Source organism: Artemia sp. Qi Xiang Cuo, chromosome 6, assembly GCF_049724085.1.
Source record: "Artemia sp. Qi Xiang Cuo chromosome 6, ASM4972408v1, whole genome shotgun sequence".
Taxonomy (NCBI): domain Eukaryota; kingdom Metazoa; phylum Arthropoda; class Branchiopoda; order Anostraca; family Artemiidae; genus Artemia; species Artemia sp. Qi Xiang Cuo.
Window position 1 is genome coordinate 53,484,616 of NC_142799.1, and position 21,895 is coordinate 53,506,510.

General features: G+C 36.0%; 1 protein-coding gene across 1 annotated transcript in view; it reads left to right on the forward strand.

Moving 5' to 3' along the window:
• The window catches only part of Ranbp16 (Ran-binding protein 16), a 238,509-nt gene that overhangs the window by 60,444 nt on the left and 156,170 nt on the right, over positions 1 to 21,895 (forward strand). The window contains exons 9-10 of the mRNA XM_089090269.1: positions 9,655 to 9,848; positions 15,435 to 15,540. Coding sequence (XP_088946395.1) covers positions 9,655 to 9,848; positions 15,435 to 15,540 — 300 coding nt within the window. The remainder of the gene's footprint in view (positions 1 to 9,654; positions 9,849 to 15,434; positions 15,541 to 21,895) is intronic.

Sequence of the window (21,895 nt, forward strand, 5' to 3'; positions counted from 1 at the left end):
ATATATATATATATATATATATATATATATATATATATATATATATATATATATATATATATATATATATATATATATATATATATATATATATATATATATATATATATATATATATATATATATATACACACACACACACACACACACACACACACACACACATACATACATATATATACACACACACACAGAGAGAGAGAGAGAGAGAGAGAGAGAGAGAGAGAGAGAGAGAGAGAGAGAGAGAGAGAGAGAGAGAGAGAGAGAGAGAGAGAGAGAGAGAGAGAGAGAGAGAGAGAGAGAGAGAGAGAGAGAGAGAGAGAGAGAGAGAGAGAGAGAGAGAGAGAGAGAGAGAGAGAGAGAGAGAGAGAGAGAGAGAGAGAGAGAGAGAGAGAGAGAGAGAGAGAGAGAGAGAGAGAGAGATATATATATATATATATATATATATATATATATATATATATATATATATATATATATATATATATATATATATATATATATATATATATATATGCATCTTTGATTTTCAAGATCCTGGATATTATTAATTAGAACATATTAAGTCTTTAGCTATCCATCTAGCTATCCATATTTTGGTTTCTTAATAAACTAAGCAGAAAATAAAATCGTATATTGTACCATTTCTTCGCAAACTTATTATTTTTGATCTTCCAGGATCTAGAAAAGCTATGGTGGCTTGTATATTTAATAGTGTTTTTGCAAATCCAATCATAAAATGCACGGAGAGGAAATCCAGGTATCTTATATTAGCTCTGTTTTTGATATCCCATAAAGTACATTAAAAAAAGTAAATTGAATGAAGGGAATGTAATACGTTGTGTTTTAGATAAAATTAATGTAGTTTGAGAAGAACGCTCAGAGAGCTACAAGAACTTTGAGAAGAAAGTATGTTTGAAAAAGAAAAGGCAATAAAACTTGGTGGCCAGTTAGTATAAATAGCCACTGCGGAAACTAAGGGACCAATAATTCTTGTAAATAGGATACTAAACCTCGTCATTAGTGACTGCTGCTCACAATTTTAGGGTTCATTTCACGTTTCTGCTATTCACTATATTCACAGTCTACATAGTAAGGACACAATTTTATATAGACCAACTTGCAATGTTTAGAACCATGATTTGCTTTTATGAGTGACTCGAAAAGCTGGTTCCCAGGAACCTTTTGGCTCACCATCATAACTCTGGAATTCTACGACGTTTTTAATCCCCCTTCCCGAAAGAATCAATTGCATTGATAATTTTAATCAATAAATATGTGAATCGCGAATTATATTATTCAGTAAGGGTTCCGTATTTTCAAAGGGTTTACTCATAACTAAACCTATGCAAAATTCAACCAACAAAATCTAAACCATACAAAATTTGAACTATCAAACCTAAACCAAATTCAACTAACAATGACCTAAACCAAATTCAACCCTCGCAAAACTCGGCTCAGCATAGCTCAACCCACTCTAAACTTATAACCAGCAAAATTGGACCCACACTAAACTTGACCCAGCAGAACTCAATCCAAGCAAAATCCAAACTACGCAAAAGAAGCAACTCAGTAAATTTTTACTCTATTAAGATGCAGCCCGGCAAAATATAACCCAGAAAGGCTTAACCCAAGCAAAATCCAATGCCGAACTCAATTCAGGTAAGATTCAGACTCAATAAGTTTAAATCAAACAGAATTATGCTCATGCAAAACTCGGTGCACGGGAAGCCCGCAAACTTTAAATAACTGAAAATTTAATCCTGGCGAAATTCTGTTTGGCAAAAACCAATAAACAGTTCTGTTTCCAGTAGTTAAAATCAATGCTATGACCTACCATGTTGATTTACATTACTGGTATTACTGTACAAAAAGGGTGGGGCACCGGCAAACGAGTTATAGTCGGTCTAGAGTATAGTAGGTTTAGCTTTGGTCCTCTGTAAACATGTTCATGAGGTCAGTCATTGTGAAACACGGATGGAGGAAGTGTCTAAAAGAGGATGGGGTTATTGCAAAGGTGTTTTATGGAGGGTGGGGGGGGGTTAAATGATATGGAAAATGATTATGATATTAGTTATGACATCAATGATGTTTAACACGATAACAACGACGTAGAAGACAACAAAGATGATTACTATTGCGTCGCCCACAAAAATAATCTTTTCGATGATGACGATTCTGTTGATGTTAGCAGTGATGGAGTTTGTAATGTTGGATTTTGTAACGATAAAAATGGTTTCTGACTGTCATAGTTTGGACTATCGTACGCTATTTGGCTCTTAAAAAGCCTGGAGGTTATGCGGCTGAGTGTCACCACAGCCCCCCCCCCTGCCATAAGAATTGAACTATGCATTCATCTGATCGATTTAGTGCCATCTTGAAAAATATGTTTCTTGGTTTTTGACTTGGAAAGAAATTTGTTACCTGATGAATGAAATTTGCACTCAAAGGAAACTCTAGCCTCTCAGCTCCAAAGGCCAAGTTTTGAAAGATTAATCTAAAAGTGTAGGTGAAAACATTAAAAGTATGGTTTTTTGCTGGAAAGTTCCAGGTTTTCCATGAGGTTTGGGGTCCATTTGCAAAATTTTGGGAGTAGGACGCAGCTTCTTTGCCTCTCCTTGTGTTATGGTCTAGTCCAGAGTCGGTCGGAGTCAAATGTGCCTTTCTTTTTTGGAATATTGAGTCTTGAATTGAGTTTTGTAGGATTACATCTATGCATTCTTTGGTTGAGCTTTTTCTAATGAGTAGATGGATTTTTTCAGGTTTAAATTTGTTGTGAATTGAGTCTTACTGCTTTGAATTATTTTATTTGTTGAGGCTTTGTTTTTGGTTTTGTCAGTTTGGTTTTGTCCTTTTCCCCCTATGCTGCCGATCTCGGTTTATTGCGAGAAAGTGATATGGGTCTAATCTCTGGGGTTTTTACGGTAAGTGTCGATCTAAGGTCGGATTGATTAATAAGAAATTGAATTTTTGAAAACAGCGTATTGTTCTTGCCTCGGGCCTAAATTGGGATCTTGCTTGCCCTTGAGTCAGAGCCCTCTGGGAGATGCCCTGGTGCAGTTTTATAGTCTATATCAGAGAAGCAGATCTGAAGTAGTTTCTCCATGCTTTCCCTTTCTTAAGCCATGATTCTGCTTTCCAGCAGAAAGCTCTGCTCAAGCAGGCATGCACAAGTTTCAACTTGAACTGAGACTAAATCTACACATGCTTAAAACATGCAACGTTTCCCTGGCCCCATTGTCAAAAGATTTCTTAAAATAATAAAAGAAAAATTCTTAAATAAACAAAGGAGCATTTTCCCATCGGTCCGAATGTCGTGGCATGTACTTTTGCAGGCCATTTCTGTTTGCAATTTTGGTAGATGTGAGTTCATTAATTTTCTGCCTTTAGGACTGAAAAAGAGGAATTATGTTACATCTGCTTCTTAAACTTTAGTTGGTCTGTTATTCTTAAATAGATTGGAGCATGCTCTTTACTGCTTTCTTAGTAGTTAAATTAAAAAGTTGGTCAAGGGCAAGACACCCAACTTTTGAACTAAGGGACGCACAATTTTGTTTTAACGGCGATCCTTGAAGGGGTGATAGGAGTAAATATGTAACATCAGTTTTTTTTTGTACAAAAATTCGTCCATCAGATACGCCATTTTAAAAATTAGAAGAGATCGACAATATTATTCTTGTCGTACACATTGGGAAAAGAAATCGGTTAATGGCTCTGTGAAAATATGAGCTATTTATATAATATATGAGCTAAGTCGTGATTTTGGGCAAACTTAGGCAAGTTCTAATTCGAAAAGATGGAGGCCTTAAGTGGGAGTGTGACTCTTATATTTGCCCATCTTCTTCCTATCAACTTTGTTACAGAAAGGTAGGCATGTTGCATCTTATTTCAAGCGGACCACAACCATTTTCAACTTGTAATAGTGGAGATACAAAGTTAACCTGTGGCTCCTCTAACATACCTCCTTCGGTCCTCCCACTCCCATTTTTTAAAAAATAAAAAGCAGACATGTTTTTCTTAGTTTGCTCAGAATCACGAGGATTTTTTAATCTGTATGATTGGAGAATCAAAGATGGTCCGCACCCTCCCACTCCCAACTTTTTAGTAGAAATGTAGGCACGCTACACCTTGTTTGAAGTGGAATCCTGCAAGGATATCAGGTATGACTGGATGGTTGGTAATGTGGTGTCTTCCCTCCCCCTCTCCTTGCTGTCATTTTTTTGTGAACGATTACGCACGTAGCACCTTTTTTGAACCGGAATCACAAAAAGATTCCCCTCTTCCCCCTCTGCTTCTCTCGAATCTCTTTTATACATAAAGGAAGGTATGTTGTAGTCTAATAAAAGTGGAATTATGCAAGAATTTTCTTGCATAATCTCTCTCTCTCTCTCTATCTCTCTCTCTCTCTCTCTCTCTCTCTTTCTCTGTCTCTCTCTCACTTTTCTTATTCTTTCTCTCTCTTTTCCTCTTTCTCTCTCTCTATCTTTCTCTTTCTCTCTCTCTCTCTCACTCTCTCTCTCTCTCTATCTCTATCTCTCTATATCTCTCTCTCTCTCTCTCTCTCTCTCTCTCTCTCTCTCTCTCTCTCTCTCTCTCTCTCTCTCTCTCTTTCTCTCTCTCTATCTCTCTCTCTTTCTATGTCTGTCTCTCTCTCTCTCTCTGTCTCTCTTGCTATCCTTCTCTTTATCTCTCTCTCTCTCTCAGAAAGCAACAGTCCCAAACCGACGCTCAAAGGATTGATCTCGTCTTTGACATCTATACTGACGACAGCCTAAAAAAAGGAACGCGTGAAAACAGGAATTTCGTCTTATGCCGTGAAAATCACAGACCGAACCCCTGTTCCTCAGATGAGCTGGCGTGACTTTTTTAAATCAACTGAGAACAAGAGTCGACTCTTTCATTTTTTGGTGACTATGGTAGTCCAGGAATTGCAGGGCATCTTTGTAGTAGCCACTTTTTGAGACATTGTTATTTCAACGCGCGATATGGCTTTTCGCGAAGGCCTCACACTTACCAACCACGAAGAAGGTGACACTTGTGCCTTTCATCAGGCCTTCCATCAGGCCATTCTGCTCCATGCCTTCCATCAGGCCCAGTGTGACTATAACTTCATAGCCTTCAGAACTGTGGATTCTGATGAAATCGTGATTGCAATAGCTTTGTTCCAGCAGCTTCAGATTGAAAACCTTTTGTCGTCTATGGGCATGGAGCAAAGACGAAAATACTGCCCATTCACGATATTACTTATCGTCTAAAACCTGACAGATCTCGCAGCCTTCTCTTTTTGCATGCCTTCTCTGGATGCGACATGCCTTCTTCTTTTGCTTTTCATGGAAAGCGTGGTGTTTGGAAGACCTGGAAAGCTGTGAAATCCATTATTCCGACTTTTGTTTCTCTGAGTACATCAGGAGCCCCGCTCCTAGATTGTCACTTTACAGACATCCAGTGATTCTTCGTCGTTCTTTATGAAAAATCAAATGGCTTGTCTAAAGTGAACAGTCTGCGGAAACAGCTTTTCACACGAAAGACAGCCCGAATGAAAAGACGGCCCCCAACAGCGGCTGCTCTTGAGGAGCATACCAAACGCGCTTACATGCAGGCCCAGATATGGACATCATCGCGTTGTCTGGAACTTTCACCACTGGATCCAGGTTTATACGGCTGGGTGAAGCATGACAGAAGCTGGGAGCCTTTCTGGACTAATCTTACTGAGGCAGCGACAATTTGCGAAGAATGTGGCTGTAAAACAAAGTGCGAAAACAGGTGCAAATGTGCAAAAGCTTCCCTTAAATGCACAGATCTCTGTTTGTGCAAAGGCTGTGATAATCAGTACAATCAGTCTGCTAAACCTATATAAAGTATGAAAATTGCCCTTCATTATCAGTTTTTCCGACTCATTAGTGTGACGTTTTGAATTAAGTCAGCTTTATCGATTGAAGTAAAAAAAAAAAAAAAAAAAAAAATGTGCTGGAATTAGATTTGCCGTATTTAGTTGATCAGTCAGGTTCAAACTTTAAATTTTATTTCTTAGGAGACTATTCCAACAGCGAGTCTGTGATATCGGTGGAGAATTCAGAACTGCGCAGAAAGGCTTGAATTTAACAGTAGGCTATAATAAAAACATTTGACAACAACCTATTTCTGACTGAAAATTATTGCTTGTTTTGACAAAATCTGATAATTGAAAAATCTGTGTGTTTTAATTCCAAAACCTTTTTTTCCTAAAAATTTTATACATTCTTGTTTGTAGTTATTAATAAGCTGTATTTTCCATTATTTTCGAAAGAAAAAATAATGTACCGCATTATTTCCTATTTGGGGAGCCATTTGGACCTTCATAAGTTCTTCATTAATTTTTATTTCAGACCTGTTATGGCATTACAAAGTAGTGACAAAAGCGCAAATTGACCTCTTTGTACAAGAGCTTTATTGGTAAATCCAATAATGGGATTTGCTACTTGACATGGAATTAAGCAGAAAAAACTTTTATTAAGCATCTATTTCATGAAAACATGTTTTCATAAGTTTTGTCATTCTAAGTTCACCATAAAAGAGTGACAGGACTCTAGAAAGCCATTACAAAGAAAGATCTTTACGGATCCATTATGTGCTTCGCTTAAGAATGCATACTAATGGTAAAAGATTTCCAATGGATAAAACAGCGAGGAAGAGTTGCAGGGGAATGTTCTGGTAGATTATGAACCTCGGAAGCAAATTCCGAAACGCATAGGGTAATGCAATAGATCCCGAAGGACATTAATTGGGTGTTAGATTAACCCCTTATGAAAAAAATGAAGAGCGAAAAAATAGAGGAATAAAAGATAAAGAACAACTAGGGTAATTTTCAGTCGATGAATAACAAAAGTAATGCAGGTGTTTCGACAATGTCCTTCGCTAAACTGTCTTCAGTGCTAAAAAAAAAATATATACCATAAAAAAACCCAACAACAACAACTAACCTTTGGAAGTAACCTTAACAAGAGTAACCTAACTTATCCATCACATTCTTTAACATCTTGATGCGATTAAATCCACGGACCATTAACGCATAACAAATGTTGACCGGAAGTCCTGCAGTGCCGAGTTTGACCTTTGTCATCCCTTTTCTGGCTGTGTTTTCGCTCTTGAACCTTCTCCCCAAGGCCGTATCCAGGGATGTATTACCAAGATTGACCCCTCCCCCACAAACAAAGTCTTGTCGAACTCGTAAAAAAGTTGCGAAAGCGCATATAAAAAAATTTTTGATGTGTTTTGTAGTTATTATTTTTTTGTAAATGTCCCCGAAAAAGTAATCCCCCTCAAACAAAATCCTGGACACGCCCTTGCTTCTCACAGACATATAAATCTTCCCATTTCCTTCCTATTCGAAAACCTGAGGGGGATCCAACGATTCTCCTATTTCGCAGTGGGAAAACCTAAGAGAATGTTTTTATAATACTCATTGTTAGAATGTAAATTCAACGAACTTTGAGGGGATCTTAGATATGGATTCTGACGAAAACGCTCCATGAAAGCCTGTCATGTTGGTCTGAATTAGATGTGGATCAAACTAATGGCAAGGGGGTTCTACATTAGACTGTTTCCTTTCGACGCCGAAGTTATAGACAGAATATGGTACCGTGATTTACTGATGAAGCTCCATGTGTATGGTATATGCGGATGTCTTTTAAAACTTGATTGGGAGCTTCCTCGAACATCCAGTAAAAGTGGCATAACTCAGGATAGTACCTTTGGGCCTACGGTTTTCCTTGTCTGCTCAAATCACATGAATGACAGCGTCTCAGTCCCTCTACGTCATTTTGCCTATGACATGACGGCATAATCAGCTGTAAATAATTTCCTTGGACCACATTTCCTTTCAATTTACAGTTAAAACAAAAATCTATTAGCATTTTTATTAGCATTCTGTTCGCATTATTAGCATTTCAATAGCATAACCATCCGTCCCAAAACAAGAAAACCCATTTCAAGCCTCCTTGTCCTTACAGAGGTGATAGCTAGAAATAACAAAATGGTCTGATATAAGGTGGTTCAACTTCAGTGCATCGAGAACAAAAGAGTTACTGATCATCTGATCGAAGGTACCAAACAGTAAACCGGTTTTGTCTTCTTGAACTGGCCACCTTGATTTGATGAGAACCTCCAGCAAAACCAGGGATCACCCTTCCCTGGTAAAACCTTCTTCCTTTGCTTTCGATAATTCTACTTTTTAGTATTTATATCAAATCTATTGTCAAATATGGATACCGGTACATGCTGGTGCAAAAACGTCGTGGACATCACATTTGAAGATCCATTTTAGAGCTAATAAAATGGGCTACACCGCTACGCATGACATGAATTCATAGGGCTTACATTAATTCATCTCGTTCTGGTGAGCATTTCTGAGCTCTACCCCTTTTGCGGAACTGGCAAGACTGACATAAAGACACACATCTTGATCCAGTTATTTTAAAGGGGGAAGGGGGTCAGTTAGTTGGTAGACGAGAGGAAAAATTAAGTAATTTTGGTTTTTCTTCTATTATTAATATATTCGTTTTTCTTATATTATTATTATTGTTTTTAGTTTATTATTCAGTAATTATTATTATTATCTCTTTTTTTATTGTTCTTTATTTGTGTTTATTTCAGTGAGGATTTGGTTAGTTGTATAATTTAGTGAATGTGTACTGGTTGCGTTTTTCAAGGATATTTATGCTTTGTTTATAAATGGTCGTCAAGCCAGCATGAATTATTTTGTAGTAAAGATGTTGAATCATTGAAAAAAAAAATCCTTGGATACACCAAGAGCCGATTACTTGAGAAACTGCTTCTTTCTGTGTTATACTTCTATTTTGAATGACGTTACTGGGATATTAACTCCCCCCCCCCCCTGCTGTCTTTTTTCATCTCCTTCAAAAGAAGGTACAACAGAAAGTAGAAATTTTCTACCCCAGAGTGAAACTAGTTAAAAGTACAATATAAAAAACGCATCAGATGCTGTTAAGGCTGCCTGGTGCCGTGAATCTAGGCATAAAAAGCTAAAATCTGTGGCAAGAGAGTCCAACGTTGCCTGTATAAAGGACTCTCGGGTAGTGGGAAGGGTGAATTCCCCCAAGGTTTGCGCAGAAGCACTCTTTATCCCTCTAATATTTATTGAAGAAATCCCATCTGTTCACATTTTTTTTTCAAAACATGCTAAAATATGTAAGAATTCATATATTTAAGCTTAAAAATATACAAAAAAGCATCGGATCTATCCAAAATCTGCTTAAAGATATAATTGCGCTAAGATTAGTTTTGAGTGTTTAGTTGATGCAAAGAACAAGGTGGTGGAAACTCAGTTAACATAGAAAGCAAAGAGAACCTTTATTTTGGGGATTTAGCGTTGCTTTAATAGGATTTAAAAACATTAGTGTTTTAAACAGCAATCTGGGAAACAGTTGAGTTTAAAAAAGTAAGAAGCTTAATTAAGCATCGTAACAATGGTAACACCGATTTTCTATCTTAAACTTATTTTAGGCTCTAGCTTATTTCTACTACCTTCAATGGCAATGATCTTTTGGAGGGGCTTTTCTTCAATTTTTGGTCGAATGCAATGATCATTGAACTTAACCTGATTACTTGATGCCACTATATCTTAGATGGAAACCAATGATTTCTTTTTATTTGCAGAGAAGGTTTAGAAGATCCTTTGGAAGATCAAGGAATGGTGAGTCAACAGCTTGAACAACTTTCAACAATTGGACGATGTGAATATGTTAAAACTTGTACTCTTTTAATGCAACTTTTTGATACAGCCGCTGGAAATTATCAAGATTTGCTGTCCAATCCTAGTGCTCAGGAAATGAGTGTGGCTATTCAGGAAGGTAATGAAGACTCTTGCTTGATTTCTGATTTCAAATGGAAGATTTTCTGTCGAAGTAAATAACGTGCAAAAAGAAGTAGTCGTTGACATTTGAGCTTTCAAAACTAAATTGCGACAGCTTAATACCTTGTTTTTACCCAATACTGTTGAAAAGCGTTTCAACAGTATTGGTACTTCAACAGTACCAATACTGTTTCAACAGTATGGAACTTTCATTAAAGTTTCATGACTTTTAGGGGTTGTTTCCCCCTTTTTTTGAAAGTAATGCAAATTTTCTCAGGCGCTTAACTTTTGATGGGTAAAACTAAACTTGATGAAACTTATATATTGGAAATAAGCATAAAAATCTGATTCTTTTGATGTATCTTTTGGTATCAAAATTCCGTTTTTTAGAGTTTCGGTTACTATTGAGCCGGGTCACTCCTTACTTACAGTTCGTTACCACGAACTGTTTGATGGTTCCCCCTTTTTTTCGAAAATAAGGCAACTAAGGCATTTTCTCAGGCGCGTAACTTTTGATGGGTAAAACTAAACTTGATGAAACTTATATATTTGAAATCAGTCTCTCTGTAGGCTAACATTACCCGATGTCGTAAAGCTTTACAAAACATACATGCGGATATAATTTAACTTAAAAGTGAGCTGTTCGTGCGAACATAATTCAGAAAAGTCGCGTTTATAAATTCCAAAAAGGTAAAAGAACGAAGAATGCAAAGTAAATATCTAAGCTTCAAAAACAAAGTTAGTATCTAATTTATAAATGTTTTAAAACGCAAAGTTACTCTACGGTCCTGTTTGATTACTTTATATTTTATGCAGAAATCACCAATTGTCCATTTTGGAGGAAAATTTTCAATCGTAGAAAAGCTGTAGGAAAAACTAGGTGTTGCTAGGATTAGCATTTTATTAGGCTTTATAGTGAACAAAATCGGAAAAAATCTAAGATTCCAGCCATTGTTTTTTTAGCAGAAGGAACTGGCTGAAATTTTTTCTAAGTATCATTAGTAGATCAGGGGCTGAGCTTCGAAAGAAAAAGACAGACACAGGAGATGATTAAACGGGCAAATCTGGGCATCCTATCTTTAAACCTCCATGCTCATCATCGTGTCCCAACCCCACATATTGTGTGTTTTCCTTACGTTTATTCGACCGCTGGTAGAATATGCTTGTCCTAATTAGCATTACGGCCTGACTTCGGATCAGAAGGACCGCCTGGAAAGGATCCAATACCGAGCTCTTATGGAAGTTTCCCAATCCCCCAAAGTCACTTATTGCTCCCTTTTAAAACAGTTTCCCCTTACAACTCTTTCCGCACGCCGTGATAAATTGTATTTTAAGTTTGGTGTCGGTATTTTGGCAAATCCAAAATCTGCTCCCCCCCCCCTGAGCATCTCCCTTCGTGCCAACGGCTCCCGTGACAAGTAGCTGAACCGCTACCTAACATTCAGCCGGTAAAACCCAGACATATGTGTTACACAAACAGTTTCGTTCCCTCGTTCGTCAAGATTTTTAATGCTACACTCACTCGTTTTAATTTGAAGTTGAATTAATCTTTTTTTGCAGAAAGTTAGTATTTAAACATGTTTGGTTTTAGTTTGACTCTGTGTTATTTGGTGTTGACATATAAATTTGTATGACGATGGCTATGGCTGAGATTATTACATGTTTAGTGCCTTATCTTTTATTGTGACAAGAACTGCCACTGATGGGCATGACCGTGTAAGACGTTCGACAATAAAATCGTTTAAGTCTGACAAAGAAATGTTTCGGGCAAGTTTATGACCTGGGAGAAACCCAGCATTAGATTTAACAATCTAGGTGAGTGGGAACCAACCTCTGCATTATTCACGTGATCACATGCTTTTGTTAATCTAACTTTTTTTTTTATAATATCAACGGGTTGTTTGCTTGTAAACGTGAAGTGTTTCCAAAAGGTTTCGGTGATTTTTTAATTTTTTTTCCGAAACTAACATTTATGAAATGATGTCCATCTCTATTAGCAAATCTACGGAATATTTTTTTTTGAATTGTTCTTTTTTCTAATAATTCTATTATTTTTTAAAGTAATTTTATTCTAGCTTTTTTTTATAACATCAACGGGTTATTTTTTGTTTTTATGTTCGTCAGCCGTGTATATCAGAGTTAATATTGCTAAAAGGTTTACCAGATCTAAGCGAAAACTGTTCTTAAATTGTTTAATGGATAAAGAAGTCAACACAAACTACATTAGAATTTGTTCGAATTTCTGCTGGGAGTATGTGGTTTTGTGGAAGAAAGACTATGTTCTTGCCAATCTTTGCTTTCTATTCTCTAGCAGAGACATCTGTTCTATAGCTTTCCTATTCCTAACCTTGTTTGACATAATTGTGTTATTTTTTTTAGAGAAATTATTTAACCATAATTTTAGGCATCCAGCTCAGTGATGAGGAGCGAAATACTTCCCCATATGAATAAACTGGCTTAATACAAGACAATAGGATATGAACTGATGTAAATTACAAAAAAACTATAGGGCCTTGGCTCCAGACAATATAATCATCACGATTGGTAAATAGATGTGCAGCTTATCAACATAATTCGATTTACATAATTTCTAGCCTAAAATACTCTTCAGTTTTCTCCATGGTTTATTTTTATCCTGAAAAACCGTTCCTGCTGCCTAATAGTATCATGCGAGTTACACGAGTATCATCCTTGTAATATTCATTCCTAATCACGCTTATTGGCCTTCTTTATCTTAGTTCACACACAAAATATATTAATTCTTAAACAATTGAATGTTTGACACTTACACAGCAAGGGAAACACACGTCATCACATAGGGCATGAATACGGAGCCCTCTTTTTTTCTAATATTTCCAGTTTATTTTCTTCTTTTTCCAAGTGGCAAGTAACCAGCCCTCAATTCAATAACCCGACTTCATTCATTCTTTTTAGACTGCCTTAGCAATAGTACCCCCCCCCCTTCTGTATTTCTCTGATGCGACCATTGATTTTCAAAGATCCTGCTATTTTTTCTTTGTTTGCCAGGTATTAATTTCGTAGTCATCCAGATGTTTTCAATTTTTTGGAATACTGTCAGTTTCTACATCCAGAATTTTGCTTTTATTCTAATCCTCCCTTATGCGACAACTCCCTATTATTAATTTTTTATTTTTTAAAACTAAATTTAAACTTAGAACTAAAAAGTAAAACTTAGTTAAACTTAGAATTGAAACTTAAAACTAAAAATCTGTATTCTAGCCCCTAAATGACTCTAGACTTGCTGATGTCCCCATCTTTATTCGTTGTAGCCATAGAGATAAAAAAGAATGGAGTCTGGCTAGATTTAAGAGCGGATCTAATTAATTAATTAAGATCTAATTTTTAGAACGGAAAAATGGAATAAATAGCGAATACTTGCGAACATCTGCCATTTATCCATTTTTCTATCTCTGTGGTGGCAGGTTTACAGTTTTCTCCCAATATTTATTAATTACTAACCTAATGGCAAAATGAAAGTGGGGCATATTCTCAGGATGGAAAAATTGTCCTCAGAGAGCAAAAACTGGTTTTGCTAATTAGCCTGCGAGGGGTTAGAGAGATGCTAAATGCCCCAGGTTATAAACACTGGCTTGACAGCGTTAAGGACGTCCTAAGAGGTGACCAAAAAAGACGTTTTAAACAGGGTGGGATGGAGAAGAGTTTTGGCAAGGTTATCAGCCTCAATTGGCTCGGTCCTGCAACGCGTGTATAAAGATACAATAACATATTGTAGCATGAGAAACACACCAAATCGATTAACGTCATAAAAAAAATAGCAGAGAAAAGTAGCATAGAAAATGCATTTCCATTTCGATTATATAGTTCCAATAATCTAGATGGAACAAAATATTCAGAGTCAAACTACTGTATTGACACAGAAAACTACAAGAAATAAGTAAAAAACAGGCAAAATGAATATATTTAAGCACATGCTATGTTGTATCTGTATTATTATCTCTTTTTGTCAATGAAATTCAATTCAAATCATGAACATACCAAAGCTTTCGGCATTCTTAACAGGCTTTTAAACTTTTTTTTTTTTTTTTTTTAAGGGAAGAGCTTAGGTTTTGGGATTGTTGTTAATTTACTATTATTTTTACTTTCTAACTATTGTAACTTTGGTTATTCGCATTTGTCTCTTTTTTCCACTTGTTTTTCCTTTTTTGCTTGTACTGTAATTCATTCCTTTTTCTTCTCTTCTATCCTCCCTGTCTCCTACTATCTTTCACTTTTCTTTTTTCCCCTGAGATTCGTGGATCGTTTGAAAATAAAAGGGACTTTATTTCTTTAGTTCTTTCTTATAGTAAATGTCGTTCTATTTTGCGGGCCTCCAGGCGAGGGGCCCTTTGATGCAAAACCAAGTAAGAATCGTCTTTCTAAATAATCACATGCTTTAGAACTATATTTCTCCCTCTAGGATAACTTTTTTATTCTCGCATTGGAAGTATAAGTGAGTTTTTTTTCTTTTTTTAATTTTTTCCTTTTTTCTTTATTCTTTTTTTATTATTATTATTATTATAAAATCGTTTTGGGCTGTGTCAGTAATACTAATCTTTGGCCTCTGAAAGATTCTTTTTAAGACCTATAAATATGAAAGTCACAGCATGAACCATTTGGTGTACGTGTGGTGTACGTACCGTGTGCTGTGTATGTAAGTACATACGTAAGTCGTACACGTTGTATTTTGTTTTTATCCGTTTTCGTGTATGACAACTGTAATGTGGGGCATCACGTTATCATCGTAAAGATTGATCCCGCACATCAGTTGGTTACGTACTTATTGCAGTAATAAGTATGTCCAATCTCACTCAAAGACCCGTGTAGTATTGATTGATTGATGGACGTGGAAAGTATAAACAAAAGAAAAAAAACATTATGCAAGACGCTCCACTGGTCCCAATAACTTTCACAAGCATCTTCTCATCCAACGTGGCCCTGACATTGTCTGATCCCTAAGCTATGTCACAATCCTCTGCAGAAATTCGGCCGATAAAACGCTCTAGTAAGCCTGAACTTTATCATATTTTGTTGTACAGTCGAAGGTTGCTTTTCCTACTCAGATATAATGTGTTTTACTGATGATTGGGTCTGGTAAAGCTAGCTGAGCCGCTCCCATCACTCCTGGCTTGCCTGTTAAATAAGCATTGACTTATTCTTTATATCCGATTTGCCCTCCTATTAGTTTTGTGTGATTTTGATGCGCATTGGGTCATTAATGACATGATCTGCTTTTATACTTGTCATTATTAATAATTTGTTGTACTACCTAATGTTTTATCGACTGCTGGTTGGCTCCTTTTCCCCTCTTTTCTTCAGTTTTCTGAAGAAAACTGTAAATTTGTCTCAGAATTTTAGTTTTCACTGTGCATTTTGTTGTTTTTATCCCAGTTCCCTATGGTACAGGTCATAGGTCTTATAAGGACCATAACTAATCTTTTCTATACCTTGATATTTTTTTATTCACGCATGTAAAAGTATATTCTACTCTCTATGTATCTTATTTTTTGTTTTTATTGGTCTTAATTTGCTTCCATTAATCTTGTATGTTGTTTTGATTTTAAAGGTCAGTTGACATGGTTGGTTTACATAATTGGAGCTGTGATAGGTGGTCGTGTAACATTTACGTCGAATGATGAAAATGATAATATGGACGGCCAGCTCGTTTGCAGGTAAGTCAAAGCTACATTTCTTTCTTGAATTATTTCGCGCTATAGGCTATAAAATACGATCCCAGTTTGTGTGATACTTGATGTTTCTCCCTTTGCTGTTTTGTTCTATTTACAGAGCTTTTATTTCGTAGATTTTTCAACTTCTCTTTTCTATCTTTTATTTTTGGATTTATTTGTAGACCAGCATTTGGCTATAGTTAATGTCACTGTGGATGGTCAGTATACGAATATGTTCAACTGGAAACAGAAAATTAACCTACTTTATGCTTAAAAATAAAGGGTGTCTAGAATTTAGTGTAAAAAAAGAGCATAAAAAAGAAACTGAAGTAAATTGCTTCAACTAAATAAACCTCATTTACTCATTTTTTTTAATTTTTTTAAGCGTCTTTGGCCTGTTATGTAGCTAGTTGCGTTATCTAGCTCTGGGTATCCTTTAATTATGTTTTGGAAGCAACACTTTTTTTGCTGTTTTGTTCAGTATTGCCTGTTTGCCTAATTTTCAAATTGCCTAATTTGAATTTATTGCGAGAAAGTGGTAAGCGTCAAACTTCTATAGTTTTTACGATAAGTGCAGACCTGGGCTTCATTGTTGAGTATGATATTAAATTCTGGAAAGCTACTTGCAATTTTTGACTGGGACCAAAAAAGATGATCTTTGTTTGCCATTAAATAAAAAAAACAAGGTTTTTTTTTACCTGAAAGTAAGGAACGACGTTAAAACTTAAAACGAACAGAAACTATTCCGTATATGAAAGGGGCTGTCCCCTCCTCAACGCCTCGCTCTTTACGCTAAAGTTTTTTATTCTTTAAAAAAAATAAGAGTTGTGAGAAAGTCAAACTTTAGCGTAAAGAGCGAGGCGTTGAGGACGGGACAGCCCCTTTCATATACGGAATAATTTCTGTTCGTTTTAAGTTTTAACGTCGTTCCTTACTCTCAGGTAAAAAAGCTTGTTTTTTTTATTTAATTTTTGAACGTTTTTGAATTAATACAGGTTTTGATTTGGGCTCACCGCACATAAATAATTAAAATAAAATTTGCATATTAATTTTACTTTTATTTGGTTAAATGGCTTTCTAGACACTTGCTTAATTTTATTTACGAACGTTTTTATTACTAATAAATATACGCAACTTACGAATTAACTTACGTAACGAACTTCTATATTCATATATTTTTAATACGTATATTAGGGGGTTTGCCTACTAGTCAATACCTCGCTCTTTAAGCTAAAGTTCGAATTTTTTTTCCAATTCTTTAAAAATGACCTCTTAATCACAAAGGCCGTTATTTAGAATAAATAGCTCTTATGAAAGTACTAAAAAATCTTTGGCTTAAAGAGCGAGGTACTGACTAGGGGGTGAACCCAATCATATACGTAATATTTTCTGTTCGTTTTAAGTTTTGATGTTGCTCCATACTTTCAGTGGAAAAACTTGTTTTTTTTTTATTTAATTTCTGATCTTTTTTAAAATAATGCTGGGAAATCCGGCGCCCCCTTCATAGCAATGTCCCTTCCCACATGAAAACTTCCTTCATGCAAAGATCCTCCCACATAACCCTCAACCCCCCACCCCCCTACTACCAGAAAAAATCACCCCTGAAAATGTCTGTATACTTCCTAATAACCAATACTATCTGTTAATATTGGGCAAAGTTCATAACTTTCAGCCCTCCCCCCGGGGACTTTGGGGGATTAAGTCATCCTAAAGGACATATTTATCATAGTTTCAACCACGCTGAACAAAATGGCTATCTCAAAATTTTGATCAGGTGACTTTGGGGAAAAAATGAGCGTGGGAGGGGGCCTAGTTGCCCTCCATTTTTTTGTCACTTAAAAAGGGCACTAAAACTTTTAATTCCCGTTCCAATGAGTCCTCCCACGATATTCTAGGACCACTTGGTCGATACGATCACCCCTGGGAAAACAAAAAAACAAATAGACACGCATCCATGATCTTTCTTCTGGCAAAAAATGCAAAATTCCACATTTTTGTAGATAGGAGCTTGAAACCTCTACAGTAGGGTTCTCTGATACAATGAATATGATGGTGTGATTTTCATCAAGGTTCTATAACTTTTAGGGGGTCTTTCCTCCTTTTTGTGAAAACCAGCCAAATTTTCTCAGGCGCGTAACTTTTGATGGGTAGGACTAAACTTGATGAAAGTTATATATTTGAAATCAGCATTGAAATCTGATTCTTTTGATGTATCTATTGGTATCAAAAACCTGTTTTCTAGAATTTCGGTTACCTTTGAGCCGGGTCGCTCCTTACTTACAGTTCGATTACGACGAACTGTTTGAGTCAACAGTCAGTAAGCTGAATTGGAGTATTGTAATCTATGTTGGTGAGGACTGTCTGAAGATGTTCTGGCAAGTTTTAGTTTCCTCTTAAGCGGTGTAAAGCTTCGTTCCAGCAAGCAACTAGGCATGCACTAGTAAAAAAAAAAAAAAAATAAAATAAAATAAAATCTAAACAGACTGAAGATTTTGGATTTCCCTAGACCTATCGCTAAAATATCTTTTTTAAATAATGAACAAAATATTGATAGATGTAAAAAGCATCGTTACCTTCCAGTCCGACAGTTCTGTCATCCATTTTTGTTATTTCATTTTCTGCGTGTGGGATTAATGTAGAGGAATGTATCACACGTGCATCGTAAATTTTTAATAGTTTTCTAATGCCTAAAGAAATTGGAGCTTACCCTTTGCTGCTCTCTTCGTTGTGAAATTAGAAAGTTGATCCTTGGTGAGAAAATTAAATTTTGAACCAGGACAAATTATTTATTGCTAAAGAATTGGAACTTACCCTTTGCTCTTTCTTCGTTGGGATGTTAGAAAGCTGACCCTTGGCAAGAAAATTAACTTTTTGAGCAAGACAAATATTTTTTAACACACTGGTCCATTCTGACTCCTTGTGGAGTTCGAGTTGCACTGTATCTATCCCCACTGCCAATTTTTAACATAGGATCAGTGCTTTGTTTAAATGAGAAACATGCAAAGATGTTCGATATACGATTGTCGGCAAAAAGTGAACCCTTGGCCCCTCCAGTGCCCCGCTTTCTCTGCCACGTATTAGCAGAAAAATGGGCATGTTGCATTTTTTTTCGAAGTGAGATCGCTGTGTGTATGGTTGGACGCAAACAGTAGACCTATGGACCTTCCAAAACCTCCCTCCATTGCCAACTTTCTGGAAATTGTCTGTAGGGTTTTTCAGGTTAAAACCTATTCGGCAAGCTTTGTGAGCCAGTGGGAAATGAGAATAATAGTTGTCAAAGATGTATGCCCCTACTATAACCTTTTTATGAAATTGTTCGGATCTTTATAAAAAAAAAGGATCTTTATGAAAAAAGGGATAAGCACCTTGAATCAATAGCCCTGAAAAGACAGTTTTTTTAGAACTTCCGAACCTCGCCTACATTCTGAACTAAAATGCCTGGATTCGCTTGATTTATAGCCCGGTACCTACAGCCAAGGGGATTTTGCTAAATTCATTTTTAGGCTGTTGGTCTTTACAATCCAGGTGCTAGCAGGCTTCAAAGTTGCAGAGTTATGCGATTTTTCCTCTATCATGGAGAGTGATTTCTGAGCAAAAATCAAAGCAAGGGACTTTCATCTTAGTTACTCATGCCAATTGCCTGTTTTGTGTTTGTGACATGTATTTGAGGGTTCTTATATTTCTTTTCCCTCTTTATCACGGAGATTGAATTGTTATCGAAAGCCGTAGAGCAAATTCATCTTCAAAGGTGAGTGTACTTTAGAAAATGTTTGTACCTTTTTTTTTCGACACACTTGGGGGTAGGAAAATATCTCTTAATGCAAGTTGTTTCGCAGCGATTATAAATAATGAAACAGCACAATGAAACAATTTTCACAGTTGTTAGCAAAGTGTTTCTGTGGTAGTTTTGGTGTTGGAGAAACAACCAAATAGATGGGGGAAATATTGTAGGTGTTTTGTTTTGCGGCAAAGTAACATAGCCGTAGCTTTTACATATTGTATTTTTAGAAATAACAACATTGGGTTGAGGCAAAGTAATACAGTATTAGCTTATAACCACGGTTCATTTTTAAAAGTAACAGCACTGATTGGGTATCAGAAAATAGAGAATAAATTCTGTTTTGAGCAGAAACAGTGCATTTTGCCATCCGAAAGCCATCTAAAAGAAATGTGTCATAATTTTTATGAAGGAAGAAATTTTTTTGGGACGTTCCGTTTCAAAAGTTTCGAGGGTCGAGAACTACACCGTTTAAGCGGGGACAAAGGAAAAAAACGAAGGTTTGCTCCTGCAACACATTATTTGTAAAGCCGAATTAAGGCCGATGCAACCTTTTACGTTGCCCGGACAACGCAAACCTAGAGCTCATTTTTATCGAGTCAACTTAGGTTTCTCAGGCACGTTCCTTAAGAAAAGATGCAGTATTATTACTTAATGAAAACAACAAGAAAAAAAGGAACCGAAAGTTAAAAAAAGAAGGAAAAAAACACCGACAAATTAACGAGAAATTAAAAAAAGAAACATTAAATGCAACAGGAAAAAACTCCTGTCTTATCCTACTGGTTAAGTAGTCTATTTCAGAAATTTGTTTTTGTGTCAAATGACTAACATATCTTATTGTAGAGTTTTCTCTTGGAATTTTCTTATGAAAATACACAGGTAACCTTCTAGACATATTATTTAATGTTGGGTGGCAAACAAAGCTCTTTTTTAAAAACGATTTTTGGTATCAGCCTTATTCTTACATAACATCCTCATGTTTATATCAAACAGTTCGTGGTAACGAACTGTAAGTAAGAAGCGACCCGGCTCAATAGTAACTGAAACTCTAAAAAATGGAATTTTGTTACCAATCGATATATCAAAAGAATCGGATTCTTATATTGATTTCAAATATATAATTTTCATTAAGTTTAGTCTTATCCATTAAAAGCTACGAGCCTGAGAAAATTTGCCTTATTTTGAAAAAAAGGGAAAACACCCCCTAAAAGCCATAGAAAATAACTCCATCAGATTCAGCGTATCAGAGAATCCTACTGTAGGGGTTTCAAGCTCCTATCTGCAATAATGTGGAATTTTGTATTTTTTGCCAGAAGAAAGATCACGGATGCTTGTTCATTTTTTTTCCAGGGATGATTTTATCGACCCAATGGTCCTAGGACATCGGGAGAGGAAATTAAAGGTTCTAGTGGTCTGTTTAAGTGACCAAAAGAATAGGAGGGCAACTAGGCTCCCTTCCATGCCCTCTTTTTCTCAAAATCGTTTGATAAAAATTTTAAGATAGCCATTTTGCTCAGAATAGTTGAAAGACAGAATAATTATGGTTTTGGAGATATCATGACCCCCCAGGGTCACTGAGAATAGGTCTTCATGTTACAAATTTTTACATTATCTACGTATACTGTCTGTCACTGGGACGTTTGCATACACTTTTTATGTGGGGGAGGGGGAATTTTCAGCTGGTGGAATTTTCCACGGGGATAATTCTCCATGGGGAGGGAAGTTTCCGGGGAGTGAATTTTTTCGGGGGAAATTTTACACTAGGGAATTTGCCAGAATTCCTATACGAAATTCATCTTATGTCTTTCTTTCTCTTTGCCAACTCAGTTTCACGCGTGGAGGTGTTAAAGGTAAATGTCCGGGGTAAATTTTCACCAGGATTGAATTGTCTAGATAATAAATCCGTGGGGAAAAGCAATTTTTCAGTCGCCGGATTTCCAGGCATTATTTAAAAAATGATTAGTAATTAAATAAACAAATAAAAGTTTTTTCAACTGAAAGTAAGGAGCTAACTTAAAACTTAAAACGAACATAAATTATTACTTATATGAAGGGGGTTGCTCTTCCTCAACATCTTGCTCTTTATGCTAAAGTTTGAATTCTGTCCCAACAACTCCCGAACGACTCCCGCATTATGTTCTTTAATTAGAACAATAAGGAGCTTTTTTTAAGTACTAAAAAACATTTGCGTAAAGACCGAGGTGTTGAGGAAGAGCAACTCCCCTCATATACGTAATAATTTCTGTTCGTTTTAAGTTTTTAATGTTGCTCCTTACTTTAAGTTGAAAAAACTTGTTTTTTTTTATTTAATAAAGTTAAGAGTCAATCAAGGGCTTTTAACAAATCTTAAACATAGATTTGTAAGTACTTTTCTCCGTAGTGCTTCACTTCAAAATGGGTAAAGGATTGAAAATGATATGCTAATACTCCAACTTTCAGAATTATTGATTGGAACTTAAAATTGAAAATTGCTTATGAAAGATAAAAAGCATCGTAGATTCGAAGTATTTTATAGACTTTAATCTGGAAGATTTTTAACTAGGTTATTTCACTTTAAGCTATCTGAAGAGACAAAGAACT